The sequence below is a fragment of the Lepisosteus platostomus genome, chromosome 8 (assembly GCF_059453375.1).
Source record: "Lepisosteus platostomus isolate fLepPlt1 chromosome 8, fLepPlt1.hap1, whole genome shotgun sequence".
NCBI classification, from domain to species: domain Eukaryota; kingdom Metazoa; phylum Chordata; class Actinopteri; order Semionotiformes; family Lepisosteidae; genus Lepisosteus; species Lepisosteus platostomus.
In genome coordinates this window covers 56,729,481-56,748,244 of record NC_142618.1, presented here as the reverse complement: position 1 = coordinate 56,748,244, position 18,764 = coordinate 56,729,481, and the positions used below count along the sequence as shown (strand labels likewise).

The window sequence follows — 18,764 nt, the reverse complement described above, 5'->3', positions numbered from 1 at the left end:
AGTGTGCTAAAACATTACAGAATTAAATGCAATTAAACAGCAAATGCCGTGTAGTCTAACTGGCAAATGCATAGAATTCCAATGTAACCATAGTGCATATCCAATCAATTTCCAGCCCTTTTCATGACATTGACAATATGAAAAGTATCTGTGTTAGGAAAGGTCACTGTGAAAATAGATGTAGTACTTACTGAGAAGAATAATGATGCAGAGCAGGATGGCAACTAAGGCCCCAGTGCTGAGTCCAGCAGGCAGCATCAGAGCTTCAGCATTGCAGGATTGCATATTCCCCTCCTTGTCACAGGTGCACACACGAACAGTCAGTGTGTTTGTACTGCTCTGCATGGGGTAGTCCCCATCCGATATCACCACAGGCAGAAGGTAGGTACTTCTTTCCAGTCGACTAAACCCACTTCGCCTTGTAAGGATTCCTGCAGTGTTGTCTGCAGTAAAATATTAAAAAGAGAGCACAGGAAACACAAAGTGGACCTATTATTGCCTTCAGTCTTTTTTCAATGACTGCTTTCCATACCTTGGTAGGAAGTTGAATAGTGTAGATTTCAGTCAGGGAATACAATTACAGATCCAGAATACTAAACCATACAAAGAACAAAAAGGCTTTGCAAAACATCTTGTTTCAAACTAAATACACGTTTCTTTTGATCAATACTAGTGTGCAAATGACAACTGAAGTAAATCTAATTGCATCTCATTTTCATTTTGACAAAGTCCTTGGTGGTCTCAGTTATAATTTGAGATTGACCAATATCCCTACACCAAAACTCTCACAGACACCGTAAATATTGAGCAACATGCAATATTACAATGAAAGCCTACAAACACATACAATTTCTACATTAAAAAAAACTCATGTCCTGAGTTTTAATATTTGTCTTTCTATGAGTACCTTGCCAAACAAGCCACTGTATTTTCAGCTTTTTGATGTCAAAAACACTCATTTAAAAGTGATGTTCTATAAGTCATTTTTTAATTTGATATACAATATTCATATTTGCCTAGGACATTCAGGGAAACCCTCACAGTAAAATAGCTCAATCTTCAAATTAATTGTAAGATTTATTCTAAGTCAAAAAGTAGGAAGAAACATACAGTACGTAACAATGGTGGTAGTTTTGTAATGAAATTTACAAAGCTTGTAAGCACAAACAGTGGCTTATCGTTGCAGTTACCATTATGGCTACTGTGATAGTCACATTAAACAGAGGCAAGGATCATGCTTTTTCTTCTGATCAGAGGATAAGAGAGAAGATATTTTAGGTGAGCATGACCCTGTTTAATCATCTCAAAGAGGAAAAATGCTGGAGATAACATCTAAGCAGCAAGGCAGTACTTGAACTATAAGATGATATAGGACCTGAATTGACATTAGCCTTATCTCCAGCTCAGGCTCTCTGTGCCCATATTAAAGTTTTTTGTGTTTGCTATTTTTCAGTCCATCACTACCGTACCTAATTGATAAAAATACCCATCTAAGTTTCTAATTTTTGCATGGTAAAAATGTGATTTAACATAAGCTCATTGAAGATTTTCTTGAAGGATGTTTTTTTCTTCAGACAAGCCATGCTTATCAACTACTGCCTATTACTGTGGCTAGTGATATTGTTTTTTTATGTGCCATTGTCAGATCCTGCTGGTAACAGAGCACATGCTCATATATTCAGTTATTAGAAACAATTTTAGTCAAATAATTTACATTTGTCTCATGATATTAACATTGGTATCACAATAAGTACAGTCTTACGTCATGACCACCAGAGTGCATTAAATGACAATTTGACATTTTCTGTAAGTCAGCTCTTAATTCTCACATGATCATTTACTTGATATTTCTCGTTTTTAAAAGTCTATTCATTCAGTGTGAAAACATTTGATTTTTGATTGACTCTCGATTTGTTATTCTTTCTTTGTTTCATGGAATTAAGATAATGAAGTAATGCAATATTATGAGATTACTTTAAAAACAGAGATTTTTTTACTGATTTTTACCAGAGTATAAATTGACATGATGTTTTGCAGATGGTTTGGGTTACTCATAACTGTATGGTTGTGTACATCAACACTACTATCATTAATACAGTCACCACTGTTTAAGGACTTTCCAAAACATTTCCCAAAAGTTCTATGAATAGACTTCTGAAACTTTACTTTGACCAGGTAGCCTTCTTTGTATCAAAGAATAAATAAAATAATCAACAACATTTATTTTGGCATCAATGTCTTTTGTTAGTCTATTGCAAAACTCTTTTTTTTAAATGAAGACATTAGAGTGAAACAACTGCAGCTGGAACTTGATTTTGAATTCCATGTATCTGGTGTCAGAATCTTAGCATTTGTGTTTTGTTGCAGAAAGGAACAGATGCTGAATGGAGCGTTGTTCTGCAATTACTCATCTGACTTTGCAACTGTACGTTTTAAACAGAATGCATCTTTTTCGTTGTTGCTTTTTAATCGCCCATTAAATGTTTATGTTTTGGAAATGTCACAATTTCTTGTATGGAAACTGTTGGAAAATAATAGGCTAATTTGAAGTTAAAAATGCTTACATTACTGTGAAGTCACTAGTAAAATGACAGGTGGTTTAAGGACTAAGAGCTCTTTTTCTTTTCTAAAAAAAGTTTGCAATGTTCGGAGTAAGCAGATAAGAGCTAGTTAGATTCAGACAGTGCTTTGCGGACTGCTGCTTACCTCTGTTATCTCGGACTGTGAAGTTTGCATTGACAGAGGCTTCTGGTGATAAGCTGAAGAAAAATTTGTGCCCACCAGTAGGGTCATCAGCATCTACTGCACTCACTGTTTGTATCCGCTGTAAAAAGGAAACAAGATTTCATGAAAGTTTGATCTATTTTTTTACTCATGATAGACATGTTTTTGGAAGCATACTTCAACATTTTTTCTTTGCATTTACAAGATCTTACATGGCATTTCTGTCAGACCATGCAGTGATGTGAATGGGATTAGTTTTAGGCAGGGTAAAATTAACGGCACTTCCATTCCAGTTGTTACTGACATTTATAGAACAGTGAAGAAAGGTTGAAACAATTGAAACAACTGGGTTTTCACTTGCTTTTGTAGCAAATATTTATTCTCTGTTGTTACTTTTCCCATATTTGTGCATTTGTGCTTTCAAATTTTACATTTTAGAGTTATTTACTAAAAATAATCATTGTCTAATGTCATTCATAGAAGCAAAACGTTCTAACAATTCTAAACGTTAAAACCATTCTAAGCAATAATCTTTACAGAAGCACCATTTAGTTAAAAAGCTGTCATCTTTGTAACCTACAGATCACAAATGAACAATTCTTCAAACTCATTTGTAACTCAGTAATTAAAACAATATACGCACATTTCACTTGAAATTATTAAAATGATCTTTTGAAATCCTTGAAGATATATGAACCCCTGAAATTCAAAGATTCAGGAATCTTAAATAATTCGAAAGAAGTGCATTATGAATGAATCATCTACAGGACATCACACTTGTTCGGGAAGAGGTATCAAGAATTTCTTCACTGTAGTTTAACACTAAAACTACTGCAGTGACAGAGTGCAGCAGACAACGACCTGCCTCTGCTACTGCTGAAAAATGGTTTTATACCTAGTAATTATGGTTGGCCACATTTTCCATCAATAATGGTTAGCAATGGATTGCCAAGAATTTCTCTAAATTACACTTTTTAATTTATTACCGATGATATTATTAACTTCATGAGACTTTTTTGACTGGAAAAAAATCCTAAGCAGAATTTTTCATGTGGCCTTAAGGTATACAATCGAAATCGATGTAATATTTAATATTATATAATATGTAATAGTTATCAATATAATAAACAGTTGTTAAATTTTATCTCTAAAAATTCTATATGTAATTACAATCCCTTAAGTATAAAAACATCATTTTCAAACCACAACATTTTTTATTTGATAAACACCTTGGAATTCTAAGCAACATGTCACATGGAAAAACATAAAAAAATGTACTTAAGAATCTCTCCTATCCAGAAATATTGCTGAAAATGCGTATCTTACATGAACAATGTATTAGTATGGATTATTAACGTTCTTTTCACTAAACATTTTTCCAAAGGCTCTAGAGTCTACCAAGTCTTCAGAGTCTACCAAGGCTATGGATGACATGTGATTGATTGTTTTAAGGAAAGCTAATGCTTGGTGCTTTAGCTAACTAAATTAAAGTATTTGTGTTCAGCTTTAGGTATTGACATACAATATCTTATGGCATTGCTTTCAATTACAATGTGGTAAGGACCCTTTCCTAACTCACAGTGTTCAGGAATAAAGGCATCAGGTGGCAACCCTAATTGAAAATAGCAAGAGCTGGGAAGACCTTGCTAACACAGAAAGTTTTCACCTCGAAACAAGGGAAGACAGAAGGAAATGAAAAGAAATAACCAAAGAGACTTGCAAAGTGCAACAGCCATCAGACAACAGATTGCATCTGTACTGACAGATCCTCTCCTCTTGTGGAGCTGAAGTTATTTTTTCAGGAAAAAAAAAAACTGTCCAACCGAATACTGTAAGGTTCTATTAATAAAATCCTCCAGTTGCAGTCACTGTTAGTCATTCAGAAATATTTCTTTTTAAGAGGCATGTCATTCTCATTTTAGTTTGACTTTCGCATTATTCAGAGCTAAGTTTTAGAGCTAATTTAAGAAGGATGCTTCCAAGGTGGTTGGTTTCATGAAGTAAAGTCAGATACCATAGGCTGTATGCTTAATTTTTTGGGGTGAGAAAGAGTTACTGATGTTCTTGAATTTCTTGATGATAAGGCAAATGTTTTATTTCCTCATAATTACACAAACATGCCATATGTTTGAGGGGAGTCACTTAAATTAATATTATCTGTGGCGTGCATCCACAAGAACTATACAGTTTACTGCTGGTATGTAAAAACATGGAGAAGCTGCAAAGCCTGCCATCTGCTTCAAATGGGAATTAAGAAAAAATTAATAAAACAAGCTTAAATTAACTCTTTGTCAAGCCATATATTATTAGACATTCAAAATTTATTTAGCGATTCTTAGTATGTTGCTCTTGATTTTTGTTTCCCCATTACCTGGTTAGCCTTCGCATTTTCACAGACAAATGTCTCATAGTAAGTGGCAAACGTTGGGGCATTGTCATTGATATCCAGCACCCTGATGAAAACTGGAACTCGGCTGACCTGTTTGGGGTTGCCTGTTAAGAAAGTAGCAGAATACATTAGCTGCAGTTCAATTCACAGACATCAATCACCTTTAACAGTACTGAAGGCTGGTTTTGCATGCAGTAAGCCTCACGGATTAAGTAAGGAACATAGACTTCATAATATCGGTAACAATGGTACGTATTTTGTTCACTTTTCACAATTTTTTTTTCCAATTATGATTTGCTGGCATGCCGTAGACGGACCATCCAGACTTGAACTCCATTGCATATTTAAGGAACCAACACACAGGCACACGCTTTTCCAGGTTCTACGAGGGCAGTAGTAAAGAATCCCACTAGGCTGCATCTCCAGCCTGGTGTGAATCATGCATCACAGATGTACAGAAAGCTGCCATTGGTTTCTGCAATTGCAACAGATACTGTACTACTAGCCTCTAACTTTCACACTAAACCCTTGGTTGAATAATCCTGCCCATAACAAACGTTACTCAGCACAACTCATTTACTTATGTTATTTCTGCAGTGAAATGTTGGTGCACCTACTCTAAAAAAGACTGATTTTGTAATTGTCCTGATAATAAACCAATAAGCCTTTATAATTATAAGTCATAAAGTTATCGATGCTCAGTATGTTATGTTTTCTCTCAAAAATATTTTTGCTTCCTGGTATTTTAAAGTTTTCAAATTTTTTGGTATCCTAACTAGCCAAGATCAATACCAGATTTCTGCACTCTGGCATTAGGGCTGGTTGATAAAACAATAAATTCTGTATGTTCCATCACTAATATTAACAACAATATTATTACTCTCCAAAGGGTTGGTCTGGCTGCTCTGACATGCCATGCAAAGATATCACAGAAATGGGAATCAGTTATCAGCATTATACTGGTATTGCAACAACATTGCTTGCAGCGCCTCATCTAGTGTGACAGTTACTAATCAAAACCTCCAGGATCAGCTCATTTTACCCCATCGCTTCACATCCTCACTTGGTGAGTAGTGTCCCATTTTTGGCAAACCATAACTCTCAAGATCTATGGAGTTTGTCAAGCTCTCTGCAACAGGTCCAATGATAAATAGCTCTACAGATGAGCATGATCATGTGTCTCTTTCCTTCCTTAGTGGATACAGCATTCATTACTGGACATCAGAGTCTTTAAGAAAATAAAGGCCGATTCCTAATTTGATAGCATTATATATAATGAAATTAATTTTATTAAAATTGAGAGTGACCACAATTTATCTTGAACTGTATGCCGCAATGGTAATTAGTGTCTTACAGGGTCTCATCAGTACTGAAAACCTTTTTAGAAGCAGATTGTTTGATTGATAAGTTCATTATCCTTTTATTTCACAGTGGTTTACTAAACACTCTAATAAATAGTTCCTCCACACATTCTATAAAAGTATTTGAAAGTTACTTACTGAACTCTGTTGCAATCACTGAAATGTTATGCCATGCAAATTCCTCCCGGTCAAGAGGCCTGAGAGTAAAGATTGATCCATTCCCAGGATGGATGTTAAATAATCTTTCCAAGTCTGTGTGACGATCAATGGAATACCTGAAGATCAATTCAGATAAAATTATTTTTTTCAGTTCAGAGCGAAAAAATGACTAGAATAAATGAAGCAACTCATGCCTCATACAGCCTTCAAAATGAATTTATATATTTTATGAAATGGGAACATGAATGTCTCAAATAAAAGATTTTCACTTTTCTTTACAGCATCTTCCTTACAGTTCCAGTGTGTCAGTTCCCTTTGTTTTGCAAATAGCCATTCTGTTAAAGGATCTGATTTACAATTACACGTTTCAACAATTTCTTGCACATCTTAGACTCTTGTATTTTAAGGTTTTCTGTTGGGAATCTTAGAAATTTAATAAAATACTTTTGTGTTGTTTTTGCCTTTGTTTGGAAAAAAAATGTTTGTAATCACATGGAATTAAAAGGGTGTTAGAAATATATATATATATGCCTTTATAATACAGATGAATATTTTGAAACAAGAATCCTAAATCCTAAATTAATTCTATTTTACACAGGTTTCCCTCATTAACTGTGAAACTTGCTCATACAATAGGTTCCATATTGTGCCAATCTTCCCAACCATGAGGGAGGCCTTGATCATACACAGATCTGCCAACAGAAAGTTTGTGTTTCTTTCTGTGTTGTCTTCTAGCCTTCATCACGCTTCATGTGTCTCTCTACCCAAATACTGTACGGTAGGTGTCTGGTTGCATATTTTTTCACATTTGTGTGTGTGTGCTCCATTTCACTGCTCTCTGTACTGCATGTTCCGACCTTTCAGGATTCAAGGAATGAAGTTCCATTTTAATTATACTTTATTAGTTTTTATGTGTTGCACTGTAATTTATCTTATTGTATTTGCAGTTGTTCAGGGGGGAACTCTGCAAGTAAACCATCGATGAAACAAAAATTTCCCCTAGTTCCCATACACTTGAACATTAAGCGGCTGTGCTTATGCCAATATTTTCCCTTCAGGGAGTCATCTGTCTAATGCTTTTCTCCAGGTAATTATACAAATGTTTGGCAGGTGAGACAGATCATGTTTTAGAGAATTTTGTTTCTCCTTTTTTCTGTTTCTTTTTTCACCTACACAATTCAGGAGCATGCTTCATTGGATTGTTTTGTTCTATTTATCCTCATTTACAAAAATCATTTGGTCTTCACTGTGGTAGAGGTACTTTGAAATGAATAAATTCAAACAGAAGACCTTAAAAATATTGAAAGACTATAACATGAATTAGTTTTATTGCCAACTATGGTTTCAAAAGCACTAAATCTGACTGACAGCCAAAATGAGTTGGCATTGACAAACAATGCAATCCCAGTTGTGCTGTATTTGATTATTCTGAATTACTCTGTTACGCTCTGCACCAACAGAATCAATTTTTTAAATTGTTTTTACATCCCCAAACTACTTGAAATAACTAATGTGCTGCAAGAAAAAGATGCAGTTAGATTCTTTATATTTTTTGTCACTGCTAATTAATGTTTATACCCTTGAGTCCTTTACTTGGTCACTGGCTGCTAGCCTTCCATTTATGATTATAAACTTTGTGCAGCTGTAGCACACTTCATTGTTTCAAAGCACAAAGGCAACATAGGTTTACACAGTTTTTCCTGGTGAGTGTAATATTTCAGTCTGATTAATGAATGCAGGGCCTGTAGAAAGTCAGCTGGGACTGCTGTAGAAATCCCAACCCCAGGAAACTGTATCTCAGATACATGAAGTCTCACAGGGACACTGCAGTACCATTTAAGAACACATTTTTCTTCAGGAGTCTACCTTTTGTGCAATGAAACAGTTACAAAATTAATAATATCCAGCATTTTAAAATAGCTTGCTATCTTTATCACATTTACGCTAATTGTGTAGGTCCAAACCTGTTGTTTCTAATCACATTGTTGAGCTCCTTTTTGAAGTATATCCCTGGGTTTTGTTCTCACTAATGAACACTGTCTTTAATCATCAGTCTTTTAGAAAATATGCGTACACAAGGAGGGATACTGGCTATCAAAAAAATTCAGGCCCTGTGTTTGTTATATTTTATTTACTGAAATTTAATTTAAAACTGCTAAAAAATAAGACTTAAGCACTCTTCACATTGTTTCTAGATGGATTTGAGACTTTTTTGTCTGTCATCACATCTGGTAGAAATTTGCCATGTGAATATTTTGCCCCTTATACTGCAGTATATCCTTGGAAGGATTACAGATTCAAAGACATTTTCAAAGAAATATATTTAAATATTTCCTTTAAGATAACATATTACTGCAGGACACTGGATAACCAAAGCAAATATCAGAAAAAAAACCTCTGACATGTAAGTTTTGTATGCCACTTAACAACCGTCAGTTCTTTTAAGGCCATTTGCAGCAGGGTAACATTCATACAAATTATTTCAACACAGCAATTCAGCATTTCACAATCTGAACATATAAAATGGATGAATGGTCAATTAGCTTCCAGCATCCACATTGAGCTAGACAAGGCAACAAGCTACTGTCACTTACAAACTATATGTTATAAAATGTGGATCTCCGCTATAACAACTATTTTCAATGCTTTATTTCATACTACTGTATTACTAAGAACTACTTCATCTTTTTCTCTGTGTCTTACCTAATGGCACTACTGGTAATGTCTGGGTCTTCAGCGCTAACAGATCCAATGACAGTGCCATTTACCGCATCTTCCTTAACATCCATGATGTAACTTGCCCTTTCAAAATTTGGTGGCTCGTCAACATCTTCAACAGTGATTTTTACAGTAGCAGTGTCTTTGAAGGGACCTTGTGAAAGAAATCTTGGATCTAGGTGGGTGTTCTCTGCCTGCACTTTCAGTGTGTATATCTTCTTCTTCTCATAGTCCAAAGGCTAAAGAACAGATGGAACACAAAACAGACAAAAATATCTTTATCAGGCATATCTTCATTTTTTGGATTGATTTCTGCAAATCTTTTTAAAAAGGGCAATACCTCCTATCTAGTATGAGATAATCACTCTTAAAAGAATGACTGAAATGTTAGATGTGCGATGTGGACAAGTGACTAAAGACTGGCACATTTTGACTGAGATCATCTGAATGACAGATAACAGAAAGAACATGGAGAGAGAGGAAAGATAGTATGCATCTTTATGCCAATAAATAATTCTATAGAGTTTGCAGGGGCAAACTGAACATCACCCTTAGAAATATTAGAAATTTTGAATATTTCACCAAAAATAACAAAATAGTAAGAAACAATGAAAATTATGGTATTCTTGTCTGCAACATCTTAATTAAGACTACTCTAACAATAGTCAGAAAAACAGTCTTTCCTTAGGATTGTACACAGTTTTTTTGTTTTTGTCAGTATTTTTTTTAAACACTTAAACTATTTCAAGGCTATTTAAAAAAACTGGAATTTAATTGCTCTAATATGATAAACCCAATCCTGATGCATTTGATATACATTGATATACACTGGTTAGCGTGAGTAAAAAATGAATTGTCATTTTAAAAGATGAAACATTTAATTAGATGACTTAGTGACAGCACTAGTCCAGTGTCAGGACTTAAATGGTCACAGCTATGCTGTAGGAATTAGTTCATTTGCTTCAGTATTTTGTTCACAATAGTTAACTTTTTTCCAGGCTTTTTCAGCTGTTTTTATTTTTTTGTAAAGGATTTCTTTGCTTAAACATACTAAAACCCATGGGAATGCAACAAAGTGATGCATTGTTTTAGATCAGTTTAAAAAATGACATCTCCTCTTAAAAGATGAGAACATTTAATTAGAAGATACAGTGAGAAGAACGAAGAACCAGTATGGTGTTACAAAGACTTTGATACCTGCAATCAAATTGAATAATGGAGTCCCAGAGATGCAGGGAATGTCAAGATTGATTAACAACTGCAAAAGCAATTATTTCTGTTTCTACTGTATCTTGAAAGGTATTGATCCACCCATAGCAAAGTATACATTAGATGGTAATACGTCTTTCTAACTTTCCTTCCGGCTTCTTGTGGTTTGAAAATCATGCTTTGAAATACACTGTACATAGGTGTTTAGCAGTTTATTGTTTTTGGTTTTAATCCATGAAGTTTAGATGTTTTTGATATTATCTTGTAAATTATGGATATGTGATTTTGTTATAAAGATCAAGTACATTATAGTTTTGTTTTTAATCCAATTAAAGTATTAAAATATAATGTTTATTAAATAAATTGTGTTTATAAATAAACATAAGTTATAAAAATAAACTAAAATTAACTTGATAGCCTGACACCTTAATACATGAAAAGAAAACTGCTTATATTAGTGGCACATACTTAAACATGCTGCAAGTACAACTCTGAATTTGATTATTAAAAGTAATTATGGATGTCGGGTAATGTCTATATTTGTAGAAACATTCATCCTGCTCTCTGTAATGGACATTCACATTACATTGCATCTTTGACCTTTTGAGTGTGCTTTTGAAAATCAGGAAATCAGAATTACCCTTTTCACTGTGATCACTCCTTCTTGTGTGTTCATATCTGTAGTGATATCAAACATGTCCAGTCCATCCCCATTAATGATAGTATAGTCAACTTCAGCATTTCTGCCAACATCAGCATCATCAGCCTTTATCCTCCCCACAGGTGATCCTGCCTCGGTAGATTCTGGAACACTGAACTGATAGGTATCTAGAGCAGGAAATATATTCAAGCAAAGTCAGATGCCAGAATAACACCTGCTCCTTTCCTTTCACGGAGACAACACCATCAGCTGCTGAAATGCTACTGTCTATGCAGTTATGTGCAATGCATTAATGTGATCCTAGGTTAACAAGTGTTTAATAAGAAATAGGAGTGAATTACTTTTTGTATAGATGGTCCCTCTAGCCCACAGATGATCTCATATCAAAAGCTTTGTAAGAGTGGTTAATTATTCACAGCTAGCATCCTTTCAGACACATTTGGTGGCAGTTTTTGCAACAGAGAGATAACATTTTAAGTCTGAAATTTTCAATGAATGTCTCTGTGAAACTGTGTAGAGAGACCATGCAAAGTGTTCTTCCATCTTTCCCTCTACTGCTAAAGATGAAGAGAATAATGATATGAGCTTGCTGTCAGTCTTACTTAGCACCCTTTGCAATTTGTCTTAGGAGCAATATCTGGGTGTAATACACACATAACCACACAGGGTTAGACAAAGCAGCTTTATAATACATATAGTGCGAGTGAGAGAATGAGAGAGCTAAAACTCTAAGAGTCTATTCTTTTCATTTAATAGGGATTACCAGACTGATCTGATGCACTTTATGGAACATACAGCTCCATCATATGGCTCTGCATTTAATTATTCCATACCTTCAAGAGATGGAGAGCACTGTAGTAGCTCATCCCTGAGCACTTGGTCTGCCATTCCTATAATAATCCATCTTTATTTTGAAATTTGAAACCAGATGAAGTCCTGCTTTTTTATTATTGTGATGGGTTGAAAGCGACTTTGAAAACACAAGCTTACTGTGAGTAAATCTGGGTGGATTGTCATTCACATCAGTGAGGGTGATGTTGACTGTTGTCGTCCCTGATAATCCACCCATCTGTCCTGCCATGTCCTTGGCCTGGATCACCACATGGTAATTCTGCCGGTTCTCTCGGTTCATGTTGGGAAGTGCTGTTCTGATAATGCCTATAAAAGGCAGTGTAGAGTTTTTGATTTTGTGAATGAAAAGCAGAGCATACATCAACATCTGCCTATACTCTATGTGGTTAGATAGATAATAGTTATGTTTACAGGCATATATACAGAACATTTGGATATTTCAAAACATATCCTGGCAAAAAAAAGAAACAGCTCAAAGTTTCAGAGAGATTCCCAGCAACAGCATTAGATCAAGTTTCAGAGAAAGAAGATAACTTCTGTCACAAGGCCTTATGAAATATCTTCTTGCATTCATTTAGCTCAGTTAATCCCGAAATATCTCAAAACACTTAACACAGGGAGGGTCCTGCTTTATCCATTAATGAAATGCAGCACCCACCCTGTTGCGAAGCAGAGACAATTATATACCAGTTCAGGAAACAAGTGAGATCTCACCAATTAAAGTAAGGGGATGCTTCAGAAAATCCAGATTTGGAATAACACAGTGGAATTTAGCCAGGGCACTGGGGTTAACAACCCTTATCTTTTGCAAAGTGCCATTGAAACTTAAATGACCAAGTACATCCTATAGCATAGTGTTCCCTGTCATCATAGAGTGCATCGATTTGGAAATTCTTGTTCAGGGGGTATAGCACCACCAATTGGTCTGCCAACACCATGCAGCAGCAGCCTGGAATCACTTGGAAGTCTCCCAGTACAGACCATGTCCAGGCTTGCTTAGCTTGTGAGATGATCAGTCTACGGCCATATACTGTCTGAACTACTGAATGTGACAAATCGATTTGTATTTGATTCATTTACTAATAGTATGCTGGAGTGATTTAATGGCATCCGTCCAGCTGCGTTTTCTGGTTGAAAATGCCATAAGCTGTGAGCCTAACCCAGAAACATAAAGCATAAGGTGAGAGCTCAGCACTGCCCTTACACTCAGTAGGACACAGTGTGATGCTGGGCAAGGGAAAAATGGACAATTTAAAAGAACCAATCAATCCTAACTTGTCTGTCTTTGGTGGGAGGAAACTAGAACACATGGAAAAAACCACCTTGACTTAAAATATACAGTATGTGTTTATATTGCAACCATCAAGTATGCAATGAGTACTCGTTACTTTAACATCAGCCTCCAAACTTAAATCCTAGGTGTTTGAATTATCATTAAATTTGATAAACACCAGGATGTTGATGAATGAATTTCAGTAAAATAAAGAAAACAGTCAAGACACGTCTTGAAATAAATTCATGAAATGTAATCGCATTGTTGCTTTTGAGATTCAACTGAATGATGGGATAAGAAATCATTTCATTTTATGTCAAACAAATACTTAGCAAGAAACACTGAAAGAAATGATACAGAAAGCTTCAGATGGCCATGACCATTGTATGTGAACCGATACTTAAATTCTTCATATTTGAGCATTTCTAAAAGTAAACACGGTTTTAGAAAACGTTTTAATATCAGGAAATTCAACCTCAATTGGTTGCAATTTCTCTTTCAGAGTATCACAATGCATGCATGAATGGCACATGTAATATGGATGTAATCTTGCTGAAGATAGTTCATAAGAATCCCAAGAAATGCAGTGATATGTAAAAATCTTTAATGATTTTTTACTTTTGCTAATAAACAGATAAACTGTGATTATGTGCATAAAGTAATTACTTATGATTTGGCTGGAATAGTTAAATATACTACTCCTCCCTGTAAACACGACCATCATAGTAGTTGTTTCACCTTTAGTTGTTTTTATTAATATTGAGCAGAAAAGAGAATTTTTTAACTACAAACTGACTTACCTGTTTCTGGCTCAACAGAGAAGTACGGTTGCCCCTGTAGAATACTGTAGACAACTCTTGCACTGTTCCCATAAGTAGGATCATCAGCATCAGTCGCTGTGACCTGGACAACAGACGTACCTGAAACAGTTTAAATAACAGCAGGTCAGAAATCCTGTTTTCAACATCGGTGTCTGTGAATCAAACTGTATGAAATACATGAGTGTACAGTGATTTCATTAAATTCTAGATTGCCATTTGTTTAGATTTACATAGGTCTAATAATATTCTTAGTACTTTTTTCATAGACATAATGTTTATCCTTTTAGCAATTTTCATAAATAACATCTGCTTTTGTATGTGTGAAAAGTGCAAGTGAAAGAGACAAAAACTCTTCCTCTGCTGAAATATCACAGGAAATATCTATAATTATATTTATCTAAATTATTTGTCAAATATATAAATCTGTGTAGACAAAAAATACATTGAGTATTTACAGGAGTAATAAACTTTGAGCAAAGCTCAAAATTAATCTTGCTAAATTACTTCACATTGCTAGTTTGCACCATGTGAATAAGACTTAAATTACACTATAACAAATAAGCAGAAAATAATTGCATAACTATAGAACAGAAGGAATACACATCACAATACCATGTTAACTGTCTCTCTTGACCACCTGTTTAGGTTTCATAGCCAACCCTCTGGCAGTTTGGTATTTCATATACAAATGATCAAGTCTACACAGAAAGACTTTGACTGCTGTTAGGCGTCTCAATCAAGAAAAGACACAATTCAGAACAACTAGAAGATTTAAAAAATATACATATCATTATAGCTAAAATACAGCAACATTACATTATGTTATGTAAATTTTGTTACTGGATTTTCTAAACATACTGTAATTACCTGGAACAAAATCATGAAAAAGGGAAGCACTGCTCTTCTGTCTCAGAATGGTCAGTCTATAAATATGGTACCCTGTTTACCTCATAAGAAATTAAAAGGAACTACTGTACAGTATGTAATGCAGCATGACAGAAAATACAAATGTCTTAAGATTTCTAAATTGTTCAAGTAAATAATATACGTGTATAGAAAGAGTTCAAAGAAGGGACAATAATGCATTAATAATCCTAGTTTTTGTAACAACAATTAAAGTCACCTATAAAATAGGGCAGACAGAGCAATCAGTCAGTCGTTTATGGTACAAAAATTCAATGTTTGCTGATACTATTCTACTTTCCACATATGATCTAACAAGATCTAATGTGTTTCGTACTGTGTGTTCACTTTTACTATCTTCTGCAAACAAATTATTATGTGAACATATATCCATATTTTGAATGAATGCTATACATTGAAACTTCATGTCCATCAAAACAGTAATTTGAAGTTTTTTTCCCACAACATTAAAGACATGCAAACTATTTTTCTACCTTCTGAGAATTATATCTCCGCATGTGAGCAAGAAACCTGCATCTGTACAGTCCATGAATTATAATGCCTTCCTTTTCATTCCATGGGCTTCCGTGTATCAAGATTTAGAGTTACAAACAACATCAGGGGGAAAATCATATCAGAAGCCAAGCTGGCAAGATGTTAATTGCACTGTCAGCATTAAACGACTCTCTACTTCGACTTCTATTATTTTATTATATTAAACAGATGTGTTGTGTATATACAGTCAGTCAAGCAATGTAATGATCTCCCCAATCAATTTGTTGAAAAACGTGTGTGGCATATACAGTACAGCTTTGGCCAGTACAACAAGATTGTGATACAGTTCTCTTTATTTTAACACTGTCTTTCTCTGTGTAAAGGGACACTGCCAAACACAAAAGGAGAGAAATAAACACTGGTTTGAGGAGGTCCAGAAAAAAATTAAAAAACAAGTTTTATTATTGTTTGTGTGGGTCCCTTCAGCCACCAAACAGCATGAGTGCATCACACAGTGACATTTCTGTCACAAAGGACTTGTTTTAACAAAATGATGCCCTTCTGTGCTCAGGAGCTGTTTTACATTTACAAATGACATGGAAATTTGTGTTTTCCTGAGATTACTAATTATTTTGGAGTTTTGCTGAAATCTTATGCATATAAATGAGTATGCTTAAAGGAGTGCTTCAATAATTGAGAAGCTTTTCTGACATGATGCTCACATTATATCTCTTAACTTTTTGTAATTAGCAGGAGTTATGTTTCATTTCTATAGCAGTTAAGTTTATTTAAGTAGATTTCCAAAACTGAAGTATTATTCAGATCAACAGATGAACTGGTTGCATTTTATCAACCGGTAGACTTAAGATTTATGTCTGCAAAACGAATTTCACTTTCTCTGTTAACTGGTCTCCCTTTAATTAATACATAACTATCTCTGAAATCAATCTTGAATTCTATGAACTTACCAACATATGACATTTCTGGGACACTGGCTGTATAAATTTCCTTTGTAAACTTTGGCTCATTATCATTAATGTCATGAATTTTAATGATGAATTCTGATTCTGGCTCCACTGGACGGCCTGTCTTCTTGTTCACAGCCTGAGCCCGGAGTGCGTAGTAAGCCTTTTCTTCTCTGTCAAGCCTCTTAGTAGCATGGATATCACCAGAGTTTTCATCAATAAGAAACAAACTGCCCGCTCCATCTCCAGAGAGGATATACTTCAGACTTCCATCTCCTTTGTCTTGGTCTGAATGAAGCTGATAAAAAAAAACAGAGACGAATTTCAGTTCCTAGCCAATTTTTACGTTAAAACGTAGACAAGCAGTTTCTTCAGGCATTGTAAAAACGTCTTATCCAGGTTGGTATAAAAACAATTTTTCTACAGTAAATATTTACAGCTTACCATCTAATTTAGTTTATACACAGTTGTGTCAGTTTTCCAATTCAATGTTCCCTCCTTGCAAAATATTGATCCAAAGGTCAAATATTATGCCACTGTACTTTCCCTTCATTTCTCATTGTGGTTTCCTCAATGTGCACTTATACTGATATAAGTAATAACCCGTAAACAAAAGACACAAAATACAATTTTTGCAGTTCTGCTCTTTTTGAACATTTCTTAAGCAAAGGACAGGTTATTTACCTCTTACAGTTTAAGAGGTACAGAGATTACAATAAATCTCTACTTCTGAGATCTCATCAAAATTAATTGTTTTCCTTGCAGCACTGTCAGCACTTTTAGCTGTATTTGGCTATAATCACTCCCTGTATCTGGAGTGAAATGAAACCCAACAATATATGGTAAATGATAATAAGGTGAAAGATAACAATTAAATTTAATTAAAGAAATCTTAAAATAAGTCTTCTAAATGCAAGAATATACTGGGAACTCTATCCATCACACTCTCTACATCTTGACAAATGGGGATATATCATCATCACATCACATTCAATAACTGCTTTTCCAATTCAGGGTCACGGTGACTCAGAGCATATCCCAGAAGGCACTGGGCGCAAGAAGGGATACACCCTGGAATGTATCAGACACCCACACCAGGGCCAATTTACAGAAGCCAGTTAATCTACCAGCATGTCTTTGGAAAATGGGAAGAAAAAGGAGCACTCGGGGGAAACCTATGCAAACACAGACCAAACTCCACACAGATAGCACCCCAGGAATTGAACCCAGGGCCCCCAGTGCTGTAAGGTACCAATGCTAAACACTGCACCTCTGTGCAGTCCTAAGTGGAGATAGAGTTCTTTAAAACTTTCTTTATATATGGGGAAGCAGACTAAACAAGTACTGGATCTTGGTTTAGTTTTTCATTTCTACTTGGTTTTATTGTTAAAACGAGATTCAATGTGTACTTCTGAGTCTAAAGTTAAACCAGAAGCAAGATGTTCATGGTTTCATACAATAGTTACATTCTTCTCTCTGCAACATTTTTTAGCATACGCACAATTATATGTGATTTTTAAACTTGTGTCAAAGAAAGAGGGCTAGATAGATCTCATAAGTAAGGTCCTGGACAAATTCCAGGTTTAGTTTTCTTAATATTTCTATACATGAAATCCAGAATGACCAAAATCTAAGTCTGATTATATTTCTCTATAGTCCCATAACTACTGGGAACACACCCCCATAGCAATAAATAATCTGAAAATAACCCCTGGAAAATGACAATTTAGAATACTTAACTTGATTGTCTTTTAGAGGTGGGAGAAAAGCAGAGGAAAAAAGGAGAACATTGAAATTTGTCACAGAAAAGCTCCCAGAGCTGAAATCAGATCCCTGAGCTGTTAGGCAATAATGCTAACCATAATACCACTGCACTGCCCAATTCCACCTCTAGTCTGATGGGTTGAGCAGTTACTTTTGTCCCCTCTTAATTGTCCGTATTGTGAGCTGTTGTTGCAAAATGACCGTTGAATTACACTATAGAGAGTTCTCCTGTTTGGTGGAGAATCTCATTCTGCCTAGAAAGTCCTTTGGGAACCTTTGTTATGAAAAGCTTTACAAAACATCAAGGTACTATCAGGAAAAGCAGCAACAGCACAGTGAAACGCTTGGGTGATTAAATGTTGTTGATTTGCATTAATTTAAAAACACACCCGTTTTTATAAAGTAAACCTTTTCTGTATTTTTTTTGAAGACATACATTTTTTTTTAATGAGACACAAATGTATCCTCTG

General features: G+C 35.0%; 1 protein-coding gene across 2 annotated transcripts in view; it reads right to left on the bottom strand.

Annotated features, from left to right (window-relative positions):
- LOC148657548 (cadherin-10-like) overlaps positions 1–18,764 on the bottom strand; it is an 81,072-nt gene that overhangs the window by 3,160 nt on the left and 59,148 nt on the right. For both annotated transcript variants that reach the window (XM_088643982.1, XM_088643981.1), the window contains exons 3-11: positions 16,534–16,828; positions 14,147–14,266; positions 12,212–12,379; positions 11,201–11,388; positions 9,337–9,590; positions 6,613–6,749; positions 5,096–5,217; positions 2,707–2,824; positions 192–443 (exon numbers count right to left, since the gene is read on the bottom strand). In XM_088643982.1, the coding sequence (XP_088500108.1) occupies positions 192–443; positions 2,707–2,824; positions 5,096–5,217; positions 6,613–6,749; positions 9,337–9,590; positions 11,201–11,388; positions 12,212–12,379; positions 14,147–14,266; positions 16,534–16,828 (1,654 nt within the window). The remainder of the gene's footprint in view (positions 1–191; positions 444–2,706; positions 2,825–5,095; positions 5,218–6,612; positions 6,750–9,336; positions 9,591–11,200; positions 11,389–12,211; positions 12,380–14,146; positions 14,267–16,533; positions 16,829–18,764) is intronic.